This window comes from Marmota marmota, unplaced genomic scaffold (genome assembly GCF_001458135.2).
Source record: "Marmota marmota marmota unplaced genomic scaffold, marMar, whole genome shotgun sequence".
Lineage (NCBI taxonomy): Eukaryota > Metazoa > Chordata > Mammalia > Rodentia > Sciuridae > Marmota > Marmota marmota.
The window spans coordinates 3291745-3309161 of NW_026000141.1; the positions used below are offsets into that span (position 1 = coordinate 3291745).

The 17417-nt window shown below is 53.1% G+C and overlaps 1 protein-coding gene across 4 annotated transcripts in view; it reads right to left on the reverse strand.

Moving 5' to 3' along the window:
* Window positions 1-17417, reverse strand: part of Glt1d1 (glycosyltransferase 1 domain containing 1) — a 62695-nt gene that overhangs the window by 15624 nt on the left and 29654 nt on the right. For 3 of the 4 annotated variants that reach the window (XM_015505618.2, XM_015505619.2, XM_048785909.1), the window contains exons 7-10: window positions 15025-15120; window positions 14346-14395; window positions 3375-3418; window positions 1867-1987 (exon numbers count right to left, since the gene is read on the reverse strand). In XM_015505618.2, the coding sequence (XP_015361104.1) occupies window positions 1867-1987; window positions 3375-3418; window positions 14346-14395; window positions 15025-15120 (311 nt within the window). The remainder of the gene's footprint in view (window positions 1-1866; window positions 1988-3374; window positions 3419-14345; window positions 14396-15024; window positions 15121-17417) is intronic. The other variant, XM_015505620.2, reaches the window with a different exon arrangement.

A 17417-nucleotide genomic window follows, 5' to 3' on the forward strand; every position in this document is an offset into this window, starting at 1 on the left:
AGAGAGAGAGAGAGAGAGAGAGAGAGAGAGAGAGAGAGAGAGAGAGAGAGAGAGAGAGAAGGGAGCAGACACAGAGAAGGAGCGGTGTGTGAATTAGGAAGACAAGGATAGAAAATGGTTCTTGGTGTTCTTTTAACGCAATTCTACGCAGAACTCAGGACTCGACTCAGCTCAAACTTGGAAGGAGCTATGGTTTCAGGACTATTCACCCTACTGCCGTGCACCCAGCCCACTGTTGGGGAGAATGTGCTTTAGCAAGTGGCACTCTCACATGCTTCCATGGGGAAGCGAGCAGATTCTGACAGGTCAAAGATCATTTCCTTCAGATGTAACATGCCCACTCGGTGATGAGCCGCTGGGCTACTTGAATTGCCCCTAATGAAGCGCACCCCTGTTCAGCCTCCACAATCAGTTCCATTCAGAAGCCTTCGTCCAAAGGTTATTTTGGACTTTTCAAAAGGAACACAACATCAACATTTTAAGGCAGGCAGAATTGCCAACAGCTGCCTTTCCTTTGAAGTAAATGAGGTTTGACAGCAATTCATCTGCGATGAAGTGCTGTGTGTGCTAGTTATAAAATCATTCCCCGGCTCCGCTTTACCTTTTCTTAAGAAGTTGAAAAAAGTGTGTATTTCCATACAAAGGAGCGACTCAGCAGCCGTAAGGGTGCATTCTAAGAATGTACATATGCAGAGCTAAAAGGAAGGGTGGACGGTGATGTTCCCATGCTGTGGCTGAGAGCCCAGTGGAGCTGGTGTGATTGGCAAGCACAGACCTGGGCGTGGACACCTTGTGGGAGAGAAGCCACTGCAGGTTCTCACTCTGTGCTGTCAAAGCCTCCCAGTGCCGAATTCTGGCCTCGGCGTTTAGCTTCTACTGGCTCCCGAGTGTTTCTTCCCAAATGATGTCAGATTAGAAGAAAACATTAACTCTAATCATTTCTTAAATTTAGGGAGAGTATTTTCTTGTCCTACTTTACCATGTTGTCTGAAACCCTAACTTTAAAAATCGTACCTTTTGTCAGTAAGTTTGGTGCAGGCCAAAGCACGTGCACTATAGACAGGACACTAAGACTGTGGCCAGCTGCGGGATCACACAGGAGCGCACCCTGCACGGTCCCTGGATGTAGGGAACCAGACTCGGCACCAGAGAAGGGAAAGCCCGTGCGGTGGGCGTGTGCCAGAGCCATCTTGGGGACTCAGAGTGAAGCAGTTAAGCCACTCTGATCACATTCCCTTTCCCAGAAAGCTCTCCAGTGACAAGGGATGCTTTAGGGGGTCAGGTTACGAAGTAGACACCAGACTGATGCCCTCTCACAGCGCACGCACTGCCCAGCAGAGACCACCAGGACTCCCTGAGCAGAGCCCTACTTGGGTGGTCTCAGCCCTGCAAACACAGACAGGTCTGGCTGCTGCCTGCAGAGCTGTGCTGGAGATGCACACGTGGCCATGGAGTGTCCCCAACACTAGACAGAGGACAGAGCCAACCCACGTCCACTGCACCACCGTCCCCTCCCCTGCAGGGATAGGGTGCAACTCTTCTGCTCAGGACAGCGCAACCAGAGGAGAGGTGGCATGAAACAGGCTGCTTGCGAACAGCTCCGTGGTCTTCCTGGGAAGCGACCCAGAGGGTCGGGGGACAACAAAGGCCGAATCTATTTGTCTCTGTACTTGGTGAGGGTGGTGGCCGTGGGCAATGGGGTGACATTTTGGAGGCCCAGATTGAACTGCAAGGGGGCTTTAAACTCCGCAGGTCATGCTGCTTTGCTCTTTCAGCTTGGGGAGTGTTACTGACAAAGACATCACTGTCACAAGTGGGGGACGGAGAGACTGTCTCAGCCCACGCTGAGCCCCCTCACACGGTTACCTCCAGAATGGCGGCCGACATGCCCTCAGAGACAGAGCTGTTCACCAGAGCGAAGCAGTTCCTCAAGGCTGCATGCAGGTCCTCCTGCTGCATCTCCCCCATCAGCCGGACCCCGGCGGCCCTGAAACAGAGCAGGAGGGGCTGCATCCAGCTGGCCCAGGAGGGGCTGCTGGCCACGGCCCCCAAGGAGGGACATGTGGGTCAACGCTGGAGGTGCTGGTGGAGGCTTTGGAAAGGGAAGGCCACCCTAGGGTGAGGAGGCACAGTGGGCCACACCCAGGTGACAAAGGGACTGAAACTCGGGCTTCCATTTGGGACCAGCTTCACTAGGGAGATACATGCTCTGAAACACAGAGAGTCAGACAGCTTTTGCCCTTTCCTGGGTAGGACCAGGAAAACAACACCTCTCTAATAATTCAACCTTTCCCCAAATGACTTTATGAACACTAGTGAGGGCAAAATGAATAGCAATAAATAGCAGAAATATTAAAAGATAATTAAATACTACAAGATAATTAAATAATTGTATATAAAAGATCATAAGTGGGAATATTAAAAGAGAGATGTAGTGAAAGAGACACACAGCTTGTCGTCTTGGTCTGGCTGTTCTGTTTTCTGACCAATTGTCACCCCCAACCTCACATGCGGGTTGTCACCCCACAACCACCATCTTGAAGCTTCTCTCTCCCCTTCCGCACCGTGCCGTCCCCCAGGGCATCTGCCTCATGAGAGGCAGACACGTCCCTGCTCCGCTGGGGATGAGGAGCAGCACCGCGGACCTCTTTGCTGTCGGGGGGGCCAGGGAGGCCAGGGAGAGAGGCTCTGGGGCTGGAGGGAAATCCCGCCACAGGGGGGTGACATAACCAGGAGACAGGTCCCTCTGGCCTTTGCCCTTTTCTGCCTTCCCACTGAACTGCAGGACACAGAGGGTGCAGTCCTGTGGCCACCTGGTCACCTGAGAGGTGGGAGCCTCAGCCACACTGTCAGCACAGAGATAGGAGAGCAAAGGCCCTGAGGTCTCAGCCAGGTCCCCACTTCATTCTCCGACCAGCCACTGTCAGGTTGTCTTGGTGAGCCTCTAAGCCTCAGCTTGCTGAGCCCAGGGAGCCGGGTCTCGTCCCTGGCAGACAAGTGCAATGTCTAAGAGGCACTTTGACATCTGCTCTCCAGGAGGCCGGAGCAGTTGCCACCTCATCCTCCGGGCGTGAGACGGGGCAGTTTCCCTGCATTCCTCCAAACTCTTTTCAAGTTTTGCCAATGTGATTCTCAAGGGGTCTCCCTGGCCATTCCCTGAAGATAAGTAAGATGAACGTCTTAGGTTCTTGACCTATCAGTTTCCTTGCCTGGACAAGGGGGCCAAAAACAGGATCTCATAGGATCGTGGGAGGATTAAAAGGCGTGACAGCAGCAAGGTGCTTGGCGCAGCTCCTGGGACTGCGGGGGAGAGAACTGTGCCTTTCACTGGCCACTTGGGCCCCTCATGCAAAGCGTCTCTTCCCCTCCCTTACCTCTTCACCCTGGCTTTCACTTCCCTGGTGAACACGGGGTCAACCTAAAAAGAGAGAGACAGACCAATGAGTGCCGGTCCCAGAGAATCAGGTGGTGGCAACACAGCCAGACTCCACTGTCCTGAAAGGAAAACAATAAAGGAAACTATGTCCTGAGTCTGGCGATGAAGCAGTAAAAACAGTGGCAGAAGGGACCCCAGGAGAGGAGGGGGGCAGTTATGCATCTCCTGCAGGAGGCAGACCCCTGGGCAGGCATGGGAGCCCTCGGGTGACCTGAGGTCCTGGGAGGAGCAGCAGTGGCACCCCAAGCCCTGCAGTGAGGCTGTTTGCTACCGGTGCACGTGAAGACTGTCCTCAACTTCTGCAGAAAGAGGACACCCTGAGCAGGCCTAGGGCAGGGCATCCAGGGGGTCCGGGAGCCCTCTGGAAATACAGTCTTAAAGGCAAGGACATGTCCATCCACTGAGGAATGAATGATCACCACGTGTTTACCTGCACAAGGGAGTGCCAGTCAGAAGGGACGGCTGGTCTGGGCTGTGGCCAGGGAAGCCTGGAAACATACACTAGCCAGACGGGAAAGGCCCCCAGGGTGCGGGCCCACTGTGTGAGATGCCCTGCGCAAGCGCATCTGCAGAGGCGGGGAGCAGGCTGGTAACCAGGGGATGCCGAGGCACCAAGTCAGGGGAGGGAAGAGAAGGTGACTAGTTAGTGGACACAGAACGTCCTCTTGGGGTGGAGAAAACAACCTGGAATGGGGATAGGGTGCACAGCTGTGTGGATATACTAGAAGCCACCGGACTGCACGCTCTAAAATGGTCGTGCTTTATGGCATGTAAATGCCATCTGGAAAACTTAAAAAGCCAAGTGCAAACTTTGCAATTAGTCACAACCTAATATCCTCCAGTTTGGGTTTAATTCCTTTTTCCATCTGTCTGGAAGATGTCCTTTGGGACAGCTGTGCTTGTCCCAGCATGTCCCTGGAGACTGATATGTTTGTTAAATCAAGGCCAAAACGAGTGGCAGTATTTTCAAGCTGATACACTATCCCCATAACTTTCACTCCTTGAAGGCAGGACCTGGGCTTTCAGCACTGCATAAGCATGCAGAGGCATTGTTCACGAGCTTCTCTGAACCTCTGTTTCCTCATCTGTGACACGAGAGCACCAGCTGTGGCCAGGGTTACTGAGCACTCGGCCTTACAATGCTGTCCCTGTTCGGACCTGCACCTACCTCTGAAGAGCGCAGAGCCCACCGCTGCTCATCCAAGCCCTTCTGAGAACAGCAAGCATGAGTGTGTCAGGCCACACTACTGAGACAACACTGCACAGGCGTGCAGGCTCACCAGGGCTCCACTTGGATTCTCTAGGTTGGGAAGGGCGCAAGCACCCATGTGACCACCTCCAGGACAGTGTTTAAGACACCACATGAGTGAGCAGGACTTTCTGCAACGAGGCTTTGTGCTAAGTGACCTGCCCAGTGTGGCCCAAGGCAAAGGCTCTGAGCACAGTCAGGGCTGGCCACGGAGCAGGTCGACTTGGCGCACTTTTGACATAATGATATTTCCCACTTACGACGGTTTGCAGGGAGGAGCCCCAGTGTAAGTCAAGGAGCATGTGTATAAGCTAAATCAAAAAGTGTCCTTCCCAGGGATGGGACCCCCGAGCACCTGGGACTACAGAGGAAAGGAAGCCACTGGGGTGGCCAAGGGATCACTGTGCCAAGGGAGCCAGCACCCCATTCCTGACCAGAACCCCCGTGATGCTGTGTGCGATGAGCTGTGTGGGTGGGTAGGCTCAGTGTAGCTGCCAGAGGGCCCTCCTCCCCCATCAGCCCACTCGCACGAGGCAACAGGACGTCCTTCCTCACCACATCTGCCCCACCTAACCACAAGCTCTTCCCAACCCACCTGGAGGCTGCCATCTTGCCGGACCATCCCTCCACGAGTGGTCAACAGCACGACTTTAAAATAACTGAAAACACCTTAAGTTTATGCAAACCTGTCACAGAATCCTCGACATGGCCTCAGATCACAGGCCGACGAGGGTGTGAGCAGAGCACGCAGTGTCCGCGTCTGCCTAGGGCTTGGAGGCGCTGGGAGTCGGCAGAACCAAGTCCTGTTCTCATTTACACCTCCAGTGGGAGTGGGGAACGGCAAGCCAGACAGCTCTGAAGACTGGAGGCTGTCCCTCTGGCTGACACCATGCTGCTTCCTAGAATCGTGCGTGCACTATCCTCTGGTAAGAAAATGCTTCGTGTGTGCGCTGTACCCCAGGCATTCCACTGAACCACTCTGGGCTGCCGGGCTCCCCACAAGGGTAAGTAGCGTTAGGTTTATTGACACCCCTGGCATCCCTACGTGTTGGACTCAACACTAATCAGTGTCAGGAAGCTCACAGTGACATAGCAGGTCTCTAAAGAGTGTGGTCAGGAGGGAAATGGGCAGGGGGCTGGCTACTTCCCTTTCCTGCAGTCCTTGGGAGAGGACCTGAACAGAGCCACCCTAGCTGTGCAAGGGGCATGCAGCCCATCCTACATGGCCCTGCTCACACAGCCCTGCATCATATCCTGGTGTCACATGAGCATAGGAGCTCACAGGAGCCATGAGCAGTACGGTGGCCAGAGCTCCCCAGCAAGTCCTCCAGCTTCTCCCTGGAGGGTGAACAGTGTGCTGGGGCCTGGGCAGCCCTGGCACCACACCACTGGGAACCACTGTGCCGGCCTGCCTCAGGGGTGGATGCGTAAGGATGCAGAAGAAATTTGACATTATTCCTAGAAAAACTCATGAGCAACTTGGTGTTTTCCGCCACTGTACGTGTTAGAGTCCATGCTCTGCCTCTCACTCGGTGCCAGACCTGGGCTGAGCCCCGTGCTGAGCCCGCCACACACATTAACTCAGTCCTTGCCATAATCCCGCTATCATTGTCCCTTTCTACACATGAGGACACTAATGCTCAGAGAGGTCGTGTAACCTCACCAGGATCACACAGCTGCTGGAAGGACACTGGGCCAGTATGCAAATTCAGGCAGTGACTCTGACGCCTGGATCCTTAAAACCAAGCTCTCCTGCGTCTCTTGCCCCTCCGGCTTCTGCTCCAAGTGCTTCATCAAACAGTTCATAGAAAACTCATGTGGTCCCAGGAACACCTCCCTACTCACCCCCAGTTCGCCCTCTGTACCCATCTAAGTCCCAATCTCCCCAGCAACATCACCCCTGTGCCCATGACCTACTCAGTCTCCGAAGCACAGCCTGCACCACCTCTGTAAGGCAGGTCCCCGTCCTCCTGTCACTGCCAGGCTGGGGCTCCTTCCCTTCCCCTGGAGCCCCCTGGCCCTCCCCAGGCCATGCAGTGTCCGCACACCCTCTGTGCCTGGGGACATCCTCCAGGTGAACCAGCCCCAGCTCGCCCTACTGTCCAGCACCTATCCTGCTTCCTTTGTTCAGATGAGGACACCGTGACCCCAGCCTCCAGCAGAGACACAGCAAACCACCTATGAACGCCCTCCTGGCCCACAGACTAACTTTCACATTCATATTTTACTTGTGATGACTTTTAGCTAGAAATCCTTCTTTTTAATTTTACTAGCATGCTTCGGCTCTCAAGATCACACATTCAGGGAAAAATGATTTGTCAAGGAAACAACTCCAGGCTTGTACGGCCTCCAAGTACCTGGTGCTTTAACTAGAATTTCGCTGAAGGTCTAACAACATCGCTGAAGATGAAGCTACAAACTGCATTGAGTTTTTCTGGGTTTATCTTCCACATCAGTTCATTTTCAAATCTCTTAGGGAAGCCAAGTGGAACAAAACACAAGATAAAAAGGAAAGGAAGGGTGGATATTTTTATTTAATGAAAGCACATGTTATGAAATTTTTAAAGGCAAATTGTTGCAAGCAGCAGAGAAAATTCTCATTTCCTTCTTGCAAGTTTGTTTATTTCCTAGCAAAAATATAGTGTTTCAGCTCCCGGGCTTCAGGGAAATAATCTTTGATATGAGAAGTTATTGTGGAAAGTCATTAAGCTGTCATGCCCAGACCAAGTGTGCTCCCTGCACTCCTCATCAAAGAACCCAGGAACGCACCCACACAAGGTGCCCCTGCGAGCCGGAGCCGCACGCTCTGCGGAAACGGGTGAACGGAGATCAAAGGCGCGTTAATGGGAAACCCAAGCCGAGCTCAGAACATCCTGCATCCAGAGCAGCACCTCAGCCCCCAGGGCAGAAAGGGAACGTGGGCACCAACTGGCTTGGACTTGATCGCCATGTGCCAGCCGCTGCCCCAGTCTCCCTCACTGGGACCTCACAGCAGACGGAGAGCAGATATTGCTGTCCTGGTCATCCTCGCCTTGTAGACAGGGAGACGGAGGCACAGGGCGGTTAAGTCACGAGCCCCCAGGCTCCGGGTGCTTTGACGTGCCTGTGACCCTCTACTGGCCATAGTGCTCACCACGGAGGAGCGCTCCCCTAGAGGTAGCAGCGGCTCATGCATCAGCTGATATGACACTAAGACCCAGCTTTCCGGAGAGCTCTTGCTAAGAAATCCACAGAAATAAACCTATGTAAGAAAGCTCTAAAAAATAAAATACATGGCATTGGTGATTTTTTTAAAGCAATCAAGAAACACTCAGGTTGCAATTTTGTAAGAAGAGCTGGTCGAATAGATAAAAGCCAACGACAGACTGAGTGACGATATTCAAACGCGCGCCGTGGAGCCCGGGTGACTGCCTCTGGGCTGCCACAGGAAAGGTGGGTGAGAGGCCCAGGGAACAGGCTCCAGCCCCAGACTGCCCTCGGTGAGCTTCCTGCAGCTGGTCCTGCCTGCTTAGGTCTCTCCCAACTAGTGTGGGCTGCAGGCAGACGGGCAGCAGGTCCATCCCGCCCACTGGGATATGTCAGAGGCCTGGAACAGGCACTCACTCCTGGGCGAGCCCCCAACATAGCTGTAGATGTTAATGACATAGAACCCCAGACCTACAGAGAGAGCCGTAGACCCGGATGGGGACGTGGTCACAACAGCACAGGACCAGGAAGCACACAAAGAAACCCAGCCTCCCCCAGCCTCCTCTGGGCCTCCATGTGGTGGGCATGCCCCTGGAGGTGGCGGCTGCAGGAGAGCTAGTGCCACAGAGGTTTCCCCGCCGCGTGCCCAGGTCACTGCTGAGGACGTGATCTTTCCATCTCCCCGACGGAGAAGCAAAACAGCCACAAGATGCCCTAGTTGACCTAGGAAAGTACCCAGTCCTTGTCTTTGATTCTTGATGAGAACAGACACCTGTGCACACGTGGGAGTTTCTTTCCTTTTGCTTCCGCTGCTCCATGTCCCTGCCGCCCCTCTGGCCGGTGCCTGGCCGCCTCAGCATTCTTCCTCGCCTCTTCCCAATGGAGAGGGTCTGGTGGGAGGAGCATCGGGTGCTGATCCTCTCCTTCCACCGGGCAGGCTGTGTGGCCAGAGCTGGGACATTCTGATTCCCTCTTCCTGGACCCTGAACCCTGGAGAGCAGGAAGCAGGTGGAGCGGTGTCCCGGGTGCAGCCTTGAGCCAGGCTCTTTTCCACCAGACGCCGCGCCCCTTCGATTTGGGGGTTACCGCCTACACCCAAGCCAGTTCCTCAGCACCCCAGTGCTCCTTAACAAGCTCCTGTATTCTCACAATCCCTTTTGCTGACCTTGGGCAAGAGGCAGCTCATTTCTGGCGCCCGTGGCGAAGCCATATGAGTGAGCTGTACAATTTCTTCAAGGGGGTCGGTTCACATGGGCTCTGCATAAGGACAGACAGGACCCCGGGTCACGGAAGTCATCCCCTAACAGGCTGGGATCCTCTTTGTGACACAGGGTCTAACCAAGTTGACGTGCTTCTGCACAGAGGCACTGGACGTGACCTGGGAGGGTGAGGCCCGCCAAGAGCCTAGCTCATGTCTTAAGATCTCCTCCCTCACTGAGCGCCACGGCTGACGAAGAAGCACGCGGACCAGAGAAGAATGAGGGTGCACCACCTCAGCTGCCCCAGATAACTGTGTGTTTCAGAGGTCCCATCTGTGAAGACCAGTCACTAAACTAAGAATTTAAGGCGTCCCTAGAATTGACCTCTTGCCCCTTCTCTGTCTGCCTCCAGATCATGAGCATGTGGGCCCCTGATGCTATAGTACGTGTCCAAACTCAAGTGTAAGATGATGTCCGTCTCCCTCACTCTGGATCCAGACATGATGTCAAATTGAAGGCCTGACTTGGAGGATTCAGAGTTCTGCAGCGACAGGGGGTGGGTTGGAGCTGAGAGCTCAAGGGAGTGCACCTGAGAGGGTCCTTCGGGAGCCAGGTGAGCCAGGGGGAGTCTCACAAGGAAGCAGCAAGTGTGCCTTCACACAGGCAATGTCCAGTGGGGTCTGGCACAAATAGACACCTGCCACACTGCATGGCTCAACTCACGCAGACCACACAGCAAATCGTGAAAGCAAATTTGAGGTGGAAACAGCACTTTGTAAAGGGACATGGAAGGGCCTGTTCTGGAAGCTTTGGCACGGTTGCCAAGGCCCCTGGGCCCATTTCTAAGCAGGTCTAGTGCACCTGGGGTGTACCTGACAGCAGGGTGCTTGCTAGGCCAGAACCTAGGACCCCAACAGTTTCTTTAAACTATCAGAGTGCAGGAACCACAAGAAGTAAATGTTGTTTAGCTGACCTCCTTTCCATTCCAGTGTGTGCGTGTGGCAGGTGAGTCCCGTGTGTGTGTGTGTGTGTGTGTGTGTTGTGTGTAGCACATTGCCACATAGCATGTGTTGGGGCGGCTCTGCCTGCTGGTGACAGCTGCTGGTGCCCATCCCATCTCCTCTCAAGGCTCCCTTCAGTGACATCAGCTTGGAAACTTGGGACTGAGCACCATGAAAGTGATTACACCATGGAAGGCCAAATAGGGTTTTCCACAAATGGGCCCTGCCACAGACAGCTGGTGGTCGAGTGTCTGAGGTATTACCATTGGCCACGGCTAAAACATAGACAAAATGGGGAGGCTCAAGTCCATCTGAATTGCCAAAGGATCCAAAAAAACATGCTAAGTCTTAAAGACAAGCCAGGCATGGTGGCACACACCTGTAACCTCAGCGACTTGGCAGGCTGAGGCAGGAGGATCTCAAGTGCAAGGCTGACCCGGGCAGCTTAGCAAGGCACTGTCCTCAAATAAAAATGACAGTGGCTCAGTGGTAGTGCATCCCTGGTTTCAATCCCCAGTACCAGAAAGAAACGTCTAAGGACAGAGAGCATCAGGAAGGACACAGGTGGCTGGAGGGTCATAACTACGGGGCCTCAGCTGCCTTGGGGTGCAGACCCTCCAGCCGCTCTGTGAGGTGGTACGCAGGTCTGCGGGGCTGTCGGCTGTCCATCTGAGATGTGAGAAAGATGTTTCAGGAGGCAGGACAGAGCCTGGATTCTGCTGGATGGCCCAGAGACGCTACCTTTCTGCAACCAGAGTCAGACCTGGAAGATTCGGTGTCACCTGCCATCGCAGAAGAAGCTGGCAAGTCCCAGGAGAGCTCCGGGCAACACGGACCCGCACCAGCCTGGTGCTGAGGCTGCTCTGCTCAGCAACGAATGCGCAGCCAAAGATGCAGCTCCATTTCCCGGAGGGGTTTTAATTACAGATAGTGAAGTGCCTCATGGGAGAGGTGCTTCAGAGCCACGAGGGACTCGGGCGAGGAGCTGAAGCACTCTCAGCTGGGAAGGCTTCATGCCGAGTCCCAGAGCCCGGCTGAAGAGCTGCCTGGCGACTGCTCTCACGGCCTGTGTCCTCTGCCCCACCCCAGGGAACTAACCTGTGGGGCTGCAGATAAAGCCCCACAACAGCCCCAGGGTACCTGGGTGGGGTGGTCTAGTGGGAGTGGGGACCCAGGGACTTGCCCTGTACCTAGCTTGCCTGGTAAGCACCCTGTGCTCAGGGAAGCTGCAGTGGTGTTAGATCCACTTGGGGCTCTAGGGCCTCTGGCAATGGCCGAGACAGGCCCCTCCACCATGGCCTTCAACCTACCCCAAACCACCCTCTGCTCCCTAATCCTGGATCGTCAAACCCCAGTCAACACCTCATCAGTCTTTGCTCAAAACCAGTTAGTGATTACATCCTTCCAGAGCAGAGGAGAACAAGAGAAGCGCACTGTGCAGGTCCTCCGTGGGCGATGGGGTGTGTGTGAGGGCCCGCAGTGTGGGCACTTAGAAATGAAGGCAGCACACGCCATCATCCTGGGCAACAGTGACCCACACACGCACTCATGAGGCCTCCAGACACACACAGCTCTCACAAGGTGGCACAGAGTCCTGCACCTCCAAGCCCCAACCCTGCTGCGGCTGGGTGCAGCCCTCCCAGCTCACCACAGCCGCCACACCTCAGGGACAGTGGGCCTCACTGCCCACTGGGAAGGAAAGAGAAGCTCGTTTCACACTGATGGTTACTTCACAAAGCAGGCAAAGGTTGGCAAGAGGAGAGGCATTCTGGAAAGACAGGGGAGGAAAGGCACGTGTCATAGGAGCACAGCAGCTCCTATGATGTCCCCCGAAGGGCTGTGATAGAGGGCTGCTGTGGTGGAGCCCAGCGGGGACCCAGGAGGGTTTCTCTGGAACAGTGGCACTCTCCACCAGGCCCAGCTCCCGTGGCCCGCAGGTTTCCTGAAGAGGACACATATGGAGCCAAGACCACGTGGGCCCCACGCCCATGTTGTGCTGGCCTCTTCTCCCGCTGCACGCCCACACCTGACTCAGCTGTTTGCACGGGTCCTCACGATTTGTCGTGCCTGCATGTCATCTGTACCATTGCTTCTTGAGCACTTTTCCTGAAATCAATTTGTTTTATGTTTAAAGGAGATCATCCTATTCGGAAAGCCAGTTCCACGTACTCTAAGTAGAATAGCATCAGGAAAATGTAAACGTTGAAAAAGAAAGTATTTTTTTGCTTGTTTTGGGGAGTCTTTTTTTTTCCAGTACTGGGGATTGAACCCAGGGGCACTTTACCACTGAGCCACATCCACAGCCCTTTTTATTTACTTGCTTATTTTGATTTATGGAGACAGAGTCTTGCTGAGTTGCTTAGGATCTTGCTAAGATGCTGAGGTTGGCTTTGAACTTGCAATCCTCATGCCTCAACCTCCTGAGCCACTGGGGTCACAGGCATGTGTCACTGTGCCCGGCAAGAAAGTCACCTTACTAAGTTCTCTGAGTGCTGTCATTGCTAGTCCACAGCCTAAGCCTGAAAGCTTCTCCTGGGCTAACAAGAATCGCAGCATCAAACTTTTTCTTCTAATCATGTCCTTCAAACAGAAGGCTGGAAGGAGGATTTTTTAAATAACAGTAACTTTCCCACTGTGGGACTGAAGAGTAATTAGTGCACCAGGAATCATCTGTTACCACCCAAAGCCAGCACTCTGTGTGCATGTGTGCAGAGGTGTGAGAGTGCGTGCTGTACCAAGCACACGGCATGGATGGGGGTCCTCTCCTAGGTGGCACGCAGCGCAGCTGCACAGATGCCAGACCTTAGTAGCTTCTCTAGCTTCTCTGGACTCTTTGCAGGGAAACAAATCCCTGCAAGGGTTTCCAAAAGCCCTTGGGAACACTGAAGCAAGCACGCGTGCTACAGTCCCTGAGAAAACCAGAAAAACCAGCTGAGGAAGAAGGACCACACCTCCAAGCCTCAGGGAACTTATGTGGCATCCCTTCTCTGGAGTTGGAGTTCTTGGCTAGGGTCGCTCCTATGTAGAGAGGGTGGAGCCTGTGTGCCATCACAACTCTGGGTCCCCACCCACACAAAGGCAGCAAGGTGGGGGCAGAAGTGGTTCCCAGGACCCAGCACAGCACGGCACAGACTTAACTGTCTTGGTTGTTCAGGGCGCTGCAGCATCGCACCATGTACTCGGGGCTATGAACGCACAGGAACGTGCTGCTCACGGTTCTGCAGTTTGGAAGTCCAAGGTCACGGTGCCAGAGGACTTGAAGTTAGGCAAGATCCGCTTCCTGCCTCATAGCTGGTGACTTCTTCCTATGTCCTCACTTGGGGGTGATGGGGAGCAGCTCTCTGGGACCTTTGATGAGGCACTAATCCCATCACCAGGGCTCCATCCCCTGAAGCCAAATGCTCCACCTCCAGACACCCTGACATGTTGGGGCAGGACTCCGCATAGGAATGGGGGTGGGACGCAGCATTCAGACCCCAGCAACAACCCTGGCCCAGAAACCCCAAGAAGAAATGGACTTGTTGCTGCGACATTGCATCCTCCTGGCCAGAAACACCAAACTGCTGGAAGCAACCACTGGGTCAGCTCCTATTTACGAGTCAGCCAGGGTGGCCACAGATTCTCTGGGTCCTGAGCAACAAAAACTGAGTGTGAGACAGAGCAGGTGACTGGACAGTGGGGGACAGGAGGGACAGCTCCAAGGACTCCACAGGACTCCTCCCTGGCAAGGGCCGCCATGGTCACTTGTGGTCATCTCCCCACCCCTGAGTTCCTTCTGCTTATAGACAAGCATGCTCCACACAAGGCCTCTCAACACTGGCGGACAACTCAGTGTAAGGCTGGGTTGAAGAAACAGCACTGAGTTCCCTTCTTGAGCAATTTAAGAGAGTTCTAGAGACAAAGTGGGCTGTGCACGATGTTGATTTAGCCTAACCTCCACTTTATAGGACTTTAAATAATTTTCTCTTTGTATGATCCATCTGTATTTGTGTAAGAATTTAAGTATGCTATCCTTTGCAGCAAAAAGGTGGTTGTAAAGATTAATTGTAATGACTTCTGCAATAAATTAACTGCAAAGATTAATTGCAGTTGTGATGATCTTTAACCTTGGTCTGGTTTTCATTTTTAAAAGGCAAACTGACTTCATTTAGTTAAAAAGAGAAAAAAAGTCCTGCTGGTTAGGAGAGTAATGTAAACTAATTTTTAGAAAATACATAAAAGAGGACAAAGAAGAAAATAGAGATGAACTAAATGTTCACAGAACATGGACTTACTTCAGGGCCCACAATTACCATGTAAACGTTGGGCTCTTCTTGATGCCATTCTTGAGAAGGAAAAAGAAAAAAAAAAGATTTTTTAAAATGGCTTTAAGTCACAGCTGTACAATTACATTTAACATGATTACTGCAAAATATAAATAATTTCTTATTCTTATACTACCAATCATAATATTAGCCATTGTAAATTATATTTCTTGAGAATTTATACATGTGACAGTTTATGTTTTTAAATAAGATTTTTTTCCCCACTATGTTGTACATTATCCATATTTCTAATTTACCAGAGAACTAGGACCAATATGCCACCAAAACCCAATATGGATTTTAGAATGAACTCAAGCGTAAATAGATCAACTCCAACAACAAAATACAGTGGTAAACCTGTTGTACAAATAGGCATGTATGGAATAGTTTCCAGATAAAAATTTGTAGCCTCCTGATCAGCTGTGATTTGATGAGTTCCTCGGCTCTGAGGACAGAGGAAAGCAGGAAACTGGGCTGAAGTCACCACCCCTCCCTTAAGCCCATCAGCCATGTTTCCCGTGGTTTCTGCTGTAACAATCTGGAAATGGTTCTGCACACGTTCAGAGCACGAGGACAGAGAGAGGACAGCGTCAGAGCTCTGACAGGCGCGTTCAATGTCCTGACACTCACAGACCCGCAGGGAACATACCTGAAAAGGCATCCACCAGGTAGAGCGGGTCTTTGACCTGCCTGAGCCCGCAGATCAGAAGGAACACGTGCAGGTTGTCAGCATTTTGGTTAATCTCTGCAACACAAGGGGGGACACTTCAGTGGAGAGCACGCCTCTGGAGCCGCCACAGCCCTGTCGCCTCTCGGGCGGCTGGGAAGACAGAAGCCTCCTCCCTGGTCTTTCCTCAACGTCCTCAGCCCCCTCTGGGGGTCCACCTAGGCTCGGCTCAGCCTCTGCATCATGCTAACCTCTGCTGCAATGAGGAAGGGCCAGGCCAGGGGAGCTGACCCAACCGCAGAGAGGAGACCAGCAGCCCCGGAGAATACTTCCGATTCCATCTGGAAGGACTCTGCTTGGTGAAGCTAGGAAAGAGGCTTCTGTATTAAAGTATGCATAATACACAACCAGGCAGGGAGAGGGTCGTACATCTAAGTGCACATGCCCACAGACCCATGAGAGAACACACGGGTACATCAATTCCTCACACTGTGCATCGTTCAGATTATAATTCTGATTTGTCAATTATGCCTCTATAAAGCTGGAAAGGGTTTCAAAATAAAAGAATATGTTCGTATGATTTTAAAAGGATTGGGTTTGCCAGATGGAGAGCTGTGGTGTGAGTTTGCAGCTGTTCCCATCAAACGGTGCCCACTTCCTTCCCTGACCTCAGGCTGGCCTCACAGTGAGGGAGGCTGCACCAACCTCCACACATTGGCTGTAGGAGCCTCGTGGAGCCCACACACCCACTGCCTGGCACACCTGGGGGCCTGGTAATGGGGCCCAGCAACTGTGTTGGGAATGAGACTGTGAGGAGAGGTGCATCCCTGCTGGGTGAGACCCCAGACCTGTGGCAAGGCCAGGCAGGACTCCCTTAACCTCAGCCAACTGCACACAGTGAGTGAGCCTCGCAGACTCCAGGGAGCAGACAGGAGCAGCCACAAAATGACCATGCCCACCCACAAAAGCAAGAGAGATTCTCAGGTGGCCCCTCAAGCAGGGCACCCTGGCACCTCTGGATTGCACCCAGCAGAGGACTGACTCCACGGCAACCAACAGCCTCAACACAGGCCACCTGACGCTCTGGCATTTGCAACCAGTACAACTGGCCATAAACTCCTGCCAGGTCATCTTTCCCAGGATGGGCATTTGTCCATTATTCAATGCAAACAATTTCCAACATTCTGTTTTTCTGAGTCTTGAACAGAAATGCAACGAGTCTAACTATGGACGCCAGTGAACAGAACTCCCAGACCCTAAGAAAAGCAATGTGTATCTAAATCTGAAGACAAACTTTACCCACAGGCTAAATTCTCTCTAAAAAGCCTCAAAAGTTCTCACCTGAGCTGGGCTAGACCCTGGTGGTAGAGCACTTGCCTAGCATGCCTAGGGCCCTGGGCTCAATCCTCTACACCACAAAAGAAAAAAATAAAATTATTGCTGTCTCTGAACTGTTGAAACTGTCATTGAGATGTTGAGGGTTTTATAAAAATACCTCCCCAGTACTCTGAATATCCTCAATGACCTTAGAACATAAACCTTAGCACTTGTTTGAAGTCTGAGCTGCAAAATAGATGCACAGCCTGAACTGAAGGTCAGAGGACCTGAGGTCGGGGCTTGCCCTGGGAGGGGGCATTGGATTCCACCCCTCCTCTGGGTCTGTGCTTTCCGGCTGCCAAGAGGTGGCCAAGCTCCTTCCACCACACCTTCCATACCATGTTCAGCTTCACCACAGGCCTGAAAGCAGTGGAGCCAGCCAACCACAGAGGAAGTCTTGGAACCCTGCGCTCCAAATGCAGCATACATAGAGATCTGTACCAGTGGTTCTGGGGGAAATAAAGACAGATGCAGAACAGGCAGCCCTCGAGGCCGCCCCAGAGATGGATGGGGGCAGGACACCCTCCCTCACCAGCACCGCTGTCAGCAGCTCAGATACCAGTTTGAAGGCCTCTTGGCCCCTGGCCAAGTCAGGCAGGGGAGTCTGGCCTGCACGTCCCCTGGCCCAGGTCCTTGGAAAGCTGGCCCTGAGCAGGGTGACCAATAGTGCAGAGCCCAGGTGAGAGTGTCGCTCACCACGAGGTGTGCACACTCGGGGTTGTGTGCAACCGCAAGAAATCCTTCCGTCCTGTCCACACGAGGCACTCTGTGTGTCCCATTCGGCTTCACTTCCATTTTTTAAGGTGCTTGTTCCTGACCCACTGGATCGATTTTGAGACTTCTGACAAAGACCCTGGAGGGGTCGGAGTGAAGCCGGCACTCCCCACCTCTTCGCCATCTTCATTGTGAGGTGGAGACTAAATGTCAAGGGAATTGGGGGAACTAAGTCAGAGGTGGCAGAACAAAAGACTAAGTGCCCCGTCTCGTCCTCGGATGCT